Raw genomic sequence first — 6,977 nt, 5'->3', positions numbered from 1 at the left:
TATTCACACCATTTATAAGTTGTAAATCACTCGGGGGAACATGTCGCTCACATTACATTAACCAATTACATTACCTACAAGCTGCTCATGTGTGTGCTTTGTGAAACATTTTTATTATAATACTATTATTATTTATTTAGAAACCTAAAAGGATCTCTATTTTTACATTTCAGTTACTTTTATAACTATACATAAAGAATAAATATGAAAAATACAAAATAAAATACTTAACCAATCTTCTTTTTTCTTGCTGTTGGGTTTCGAAGAAAGTTAAGCTTAATTTTTTTATACTATATATAGTAATGCACTTAATAATTTTTATTTAATTAAATAATACACCAAAGAATATAAACTAATAGCATACAAAAAGTAGACAAATTCACTTACCTCTCAAAATTTTCTTGGCTTTCAAGCTAGCTATGCAACAAGAGCCGTTACAAATTCATCCAAGCTAATCATTAACTTTACCACAGGAACAATGTATGTACTCTGAATGAAATTGACATCTAACTGTTCAGAACATAACATTATACAACACGTCAGTTGATAGATGAAAACCTTGACTTTTACCTTGGTTATAGGTAATATATAATGAAACGTAAGAGAGAACTATCAACAAATCCTGAAAGAGAGAATGTGACAGGTTGGATCTGATTTTCTATTTGATAGCTCTGTAACCAAACAAAATTGAAGGGTATATAAAATTATGGTTTGTCTGAGCAATAACGATTTTATAGAGTAATTTACGTTCAATTTTGTACTTTTTCTAGGGGTGGTAGATACAATAAGGATGATGATATGCTAAAAGAAAATGTGTCACGTGGGTCACACTAGTGGAAATTCAGAATTTTTCTTAATACTGCCTTGTAGAATTAAGAACTTAAAACTTGTATACTATTAAAATATGGATTATTAGTTGAGATTTTATGCTATTCTAATTGGTATAACATAAACAAAGTAATTTTATACAATTTTAAATGTAACACATTAAAACCTTGTGTCATGCACAATAAAGGATACCAGTGGCAATAGGGTTAATATATGGAGTCAGTGTTGACTGCTCTGGTGCAGTGGTTTTCATGTTAAGATTGAAAATACTTTTCTTCATCTAAAAATTTTCAAATTTCATTTTCTTATCCTCTAAAAACCCCTAAATAAATATTGAATATTTTTTTCAGTACAACATTATATTTTATTTGTTAGTTTCTCTACCCCAATTCTATACAGACTTGGTTGATTAGACCAACAAAGATATGAAATAAACCTAAATTATGGTTTCTTCTTTCTTGAATGACTACTGATTATTGTTTTATTAATTCTGTAACCACGTCTGTCACACAAATTGTAAATTACTTGTAGCCCCATTACTCATATTGAATGATGTAATGCACTAGCTGCTCGCAATAATACCTCGTTAAGATTATTATTTTTCATTATCTTACATAATCTAACTTAATAAGTTTCTCATTTTTACATTTTAGCTACCTTTATAGCAATAAATAAACAATATACATGAAAAATAAAAACTATAGAACTTACCTTTGACCTCATTGTTTTGTTGTTGTCGACTGTTGATGAACTTTAAGTTTACTTATTTTTCTAAAATGATAGTACTAGTACACTAAATTTTTATTTATTTAAATAATACATCTATCAACATAGAATAATAACATGCACAAAGCATACAATGTCCAATAACTATTATGATTTAACTGGCTTTCTAACTAAGACAAGAGGTGCTTTAATTAATTCCCTTTGTTGCTCGACATGAAGACCATGAAATAAACATTCAAACTCAAGATGAAATTGACAAACTTTGTATTGAAACCAACGTAGCATTATATTTAAATCAATTGATTAAATGTCAGAGAGAATTACTGGCAAGTTGTGAAAGAAAGGATGTGATAGGTGGGCATGAAAAGTGGTCTGATCTTCTAGTTTACAACTCCGTAAACAAATAAGATTGAAGACTATAAAAGTTAGACTTTTCTTAGGTAGTATCTATATTATAATTAGTAATATACATTAAATTCCATACTTCCATAAGGAGTGATAAACAAATTAGATAAATGTCATGATTCTTATACTATAAGAGATTGAAGATTTTTAAAAAATTTTCTTATAAAATTAATAACCTAAAACCTGTATATTATTAAAATATGATTTATCAACTACATTTTCATGCCAAGTTATGATAATAAAGTAGTTTAATTTAATTTTTAATGTAACTCACTAAAGCCTTGTGACATGTGCAGAAAAAAAACAAGTGTGTGATGAGAGGGTTAAAACAAGTTTAACTGTCATAATATGTAAGAACTTATTTGTTTACTCCATATGCCATCCACTCTGTAACCATTTATTTCTAGCCACAACAAAGGTAAAAAATGATATCTGTTTCCTTGCAATTCTTGTAAGTAACACCCAACACTTTATATTCAATCACAGAATCTGTAAAACAGAACCACAAATGTATACTAGCCAAAGCATTTAGATGCAAGAAAATGCATTACCTGGCCATGAGTATCTCCTGAGGACTGCCCATTCAAGAAAACCAGGGCCAAGCCAAAATCTGCAACACATGCTGTCATGTCATTCTTCAAGAGGACATTTTTACTTTTGAAATCTCTGTGTGCTATAGAAGGTTTGTAGCCTTCCAGTTTAGTTAGTGGAAGTTCTTCATGTAAGTGCATGAGACCTCTTGCAATTGAGTCTGTGATGTTCAGGAGTTCCGTCCATGAAACAACATTTGCCTGAATAATAAAAAAAAAGTTTATCATTGATACAAATGTAACACCTTGTTGCATCATAGTTAACTTGCATCAAAGAAATTGCCTGAAAAAAAATACTACAAGTTTAAGTGCTTATGGTAAAGTTGTCATAATTGGTAGACTATACAATTCCTTAGTCTAATTAGTAAATAGTAACTTTTTCCTTTATTTTCACTTCTAATCTGCTGCCATCTATTTCTGTGTTGGTACTGACCATGACATAATCCTGAGTCTTCTTCATAGAAAGTCTGGTGAATTATCATCACCTCGACTGGGGTCCCCCACTTAGAACTTGAACCAACTAAACCTACTTGAATTTCTGAAGAGCGTAATCATATTCTGCTGAGTTATATGCTAGGTTTACTGAAAGTTTTAGCAGTTAATTAGATGTAGAAGATAATACAAATGAAGGAACTTAAAGACCCAATGAGGAGGAAAAACAATTTATAACATATCCTCTAAATTCCAATACATTGGAGAAGCATAAAAAAGAACAATAAAATTATAATTCAAGAACTAATTAGTAATTTGCCTTAGATGATCACATAGGCTACTAACCATGACAACAATTAAAAGATGTCTTTTTTCATACTGTCAAAACTATCAGTTTAATATTTGTAATGACACTTAACAGGAAGAAAAGGCCTTTTTTTCAAAAAAATAAAAAGTGTTATACATTATTCCAATGAGACTAATAGTTTTGTCAATATAGAAAACCTAATGGTTGTCATGGTTAATAGCCTATAAAATCATGCAAGTCTAATTATTAATTAGCTAATATTTTTAATTACTATATGCTCATTAGTGTACATTATATGCTTGGCTCCTAATCTGCCATAATATTTGTGGAAGTCCTGAAAAGGGCTTTGTATGTTAGCAAGACATTAAGACTTGAATCAACTATACGTGTGAAGTGTCCAATTTTGCTGACTTTAACTGGATATGCTATATGGATATAGAAGAATTATTTTTCTTATGTTTCATTATTTTAGTATTATTCCATTTTATTGTATGGTATTCTCTGACATGACATTGATTTATACTACAGTCTCTTATATCTATGAATTGATTAAATAATATGCACAGAAAAGTCACAACCTTCAGAAAGTCACTCAGTGATCCTCTTTCATGGTAAGTTGTAATTAACCAATATTCAAGTTGAAGACCATCTCCTCTTCTTTCTGCTGCAATAAAGGCTAAAATGTTGTCGTGCTTCATCTGTGGAAGCTGGAAAATCATCTGCTCCACCTGCCAAGAGTTCTTGTCCTGAAATCACATTAGTATATGGTTTAAACTGAGTTCTATACATAATAATGAATGTATATTTAAATAAATTGAAACATCATAACTGTCACAAAAAAAATTGGATAACCACCTGCAAGTAGTGACAAATTATAAATAAACTTACTGTTTACTTGCCCGTAGCAACACTTCTCTGTATGAATAATCTTTAAATATATCACTCAGGGCTCGAAATTAATGGGGGCCCGGGAGCCAGTGGACCCCAAAAATACTGGCAGGCCCATAACAAATGTCTGCTAGGTAGCCCACGTGGCTCCTTAAAATCAAAAGAGCTATTAATAGTTTGACTGCAATAAATTGGTCCAAGCATTTCTTAACCAATCAGAACTTATGACAAACCATGATTGGACCTTCCCAAATTTACGAACACTCATGATTCAGATAGAATCCACATACATACATGTACATCAGCATAGCTAGCACACATGACTTCAAGCTAAACATTCTTGCATGGGCATTCATAGTGATGCTGGCTAATACATCGAGATATTGCAATCTGGGGTCCATGGCTGTGATGTGCCTTGTTTAAAGGCTAGGTGGTTTAGGCTCCATGGATTGTGAAATTGACTTGTAGAAAATGTTAGTATGCTCGGCACTGAGCACCTGGGAAACATTATAAATAGTATTCGTGAATGAAAGAGGAAATACACCTGTAAAAAAAAATTTTACTGCCTATGGATGATATGCTAGAATATATTAGAAGTGTTTTATGCAGAGTAGTACTATATATAACACTTGGTATGGCCTTGTAATAATTGGATTAGTATGTTTGCCAGTCATTTTGTGTGTAAAAATCTAACATTTGCATTATGCAAGCAATTATTAAAAACATAAGTTGTACAATATATTAAATTGGTGTAAAATCCAAAGATTAGATCTATTATTTCCATTAAAAGTATTGGTCTTTCGGTGACAAAACATTCTGCTTCTTTTCAGACATTTTTTTTCCTTTTCTGAAATGATACATATATTGTTTGGTCTATGTTTTAACAGACATGTTTTGATTAGAAAAAAAAACAACTTAAACTCCAAAATAATGGAATTTCCATAAACTTTGTGCTGTGGCTGGATTCAATTTATGTTAAATGCTTGCCAGACGAATAGGCAAGATATCCAGTTATGACTGGCCAGTCATGAGGTGGTATTCTGAAAACTATTAGGAGTCTACTAGCAAAGGGTGTATTAATTGCCATGGCAACATATTTTCCATTTTGGCATGAAACACATGTACGCAAAACAATGATGAGAAGTTCGCGCAAATAGACCACTTTTCTTCTTTTTCATACTTACAGTCACATTACCTTTTTTTTCTGTTGCATTCTGTTTCAGATCATCAACATTTGGTTCTCTTCATTTAGGAAAATCTTTAATTTTGGGTTATTTTTTGTGATTTGGGCAACTTTTATGCTGTGTTCTCCACAACTTTAAATATCTTTTAGCAACACTGGCCTGTCATGCGTAGACTCTTATTTGTAAGTTTAAAGTCCATTTGCAACAACAATTATTTTGATTAGGAAAGAACATTACTTTATCGGGGAACAAAAGAACAGATTATACTGGCAGTGGTGCATAGATTTTCTTTCATTAGTTACTTTGATTATTAAAGGACACTACTTTAAAGGGAAATAAAAAAATAAATTACACTGGCAGTGATGTATATACTTTTTTTCATTATTTATTTTGATTGTTATCCCTATCAACACAGGTCACAGGTCAAAGGCCATGTCAATGTGTTTGTTGACTTGCATTCAAAATTTTATTCCCCTTCTATTTGATGAATTTATGTCAATAAGTTTGGTATTAAATTGTAGATTATAATTCAAATTTTTGTATTATACATTCAATAATTTCTTAATTTAAAAATAAATATTAAAAAACACACCTAAATATTGATTTAGGTATGTTGAATACAAAGTCTATAGTTTCTAACAAATTAGGAACTCGCACTACCGATATTGACAAGCTAGAATATAAAATAAGAACCTACTATCTTTTATATTTGCTGAGATATCGCTACATTAACTGATGCAAACACAGTGCCCATGCTCACCTATTTCCATTTTTGGAAACACTTGATTACATACAACTACTTCTGTCTTTGAAGTGTGAATAACCAATCAAAAACTTAGAATGTCCCCCTAGTGGCTTTCTCAGCCTTTTTTAAATATTTGGGCAACAAATTCTTTCTTTTTATGTTAGATTCAAAGCAGTAAGATAAGACTTTAGTGAGCTCGTAATTTCATATTTTTTTAGATGCAAATACAGCTAAATTAATAAGCTTGATTTAAATATTAGTGATTAATTTATATTTGTGAGTGAATATTTTAGTATTTTTAAGTTTTGTTATATTAAGTTAAAAGCAGATGATTGTAGAAGGTTTTGTTAATAACTAATTGGTGTCGAGAATGTTTGATAATTATTTGGAGGTTATAAAGATTTCATATGTGAAAGTTAAAAATTTTCTGATGCATAAAATTATTTTTAATCTTAAAATCAAAATTACTTTGCATGTTGGATAGTCAACATTCCAAAGGAAAAAAGGCACGAGAAACAAAATAAATTGAAATATATTAATATATTTAGCCTTCTTTCAATTAACTCTTTCGACATGGGCTCGGTCCCTGGGACCATCCTCGTTATAGTTTACATACTAATAACTTTTAATATTTTAAGCGTATCTTTACAAACTTTTGTAGACTTATAGCAAACATTAGAAGCCTTTTGCACACAAAAAGTCAGATTTTTTAATGAAGTATTTTTACTTAAGTTTGTCCATATTGATTCTTTTTTTTAACTAGTCTGAGTGCAAAGTGATTTTTATGTCAAAATTAAAAATACTTTTGGTCATCTAAAAAATCTCAAATTTCCTTTGTGTAATCCCTAAAACCTCCTAAATGCATTTCAAAC

General features: G+C 30.4%; 1 protein-coding gene across 4 annotated transcripts in view; it reads right to left on the bottom strand.

The window, feature by feature from the left end:
- Positions 1-6,977, bottom strand: part of LOC106469210 (activin receptor type-2A-like) — a 51,594-nt gene that overhangs the window by 18,933 nt on the left and 25,684 nt on the right. For all 4 annotated transcript variants that reach the window (XM_022397661.1, XM_022397664.1, XM_022397662.1 and 1 more), the window contains 2 exons: positions 3,867-4,034; positions 2,511-2,750 (listed from right to left, as the gene is read on the bottom strand). In XM_022397661.1, coding sequence (XP_022253369.1) covers positions 2,511-2,750; positions 3,867-4,034 — 408 coding nt within the window. The remainder of the gene's footprint in view (positions 1-2,510; positions 2,751-3,866; positions 4,035-6,977) is intronic.

This window comes from Limulus polyphemus, unplaced genomic scaffold (genome assembly GCF_000517525.1).
Source record: "Limulus polyphemus unplaced genomic scaffold, Limulus_polyphemus-2.1.2 Scaffold3357, whole genome shotgun sequence".
Taxonomy (NCBI): domain Eukaryota; kingdom Metazoa; phylum Arthropoda; class Merostomata; order Xiphosura; family Limulidae; genus Limulus; species Limulus polyphemus.
Note: the sequence above shows the minus strand (reverse complement) of the source record. Positions and strands in the feature narration are given on the sequence as shown.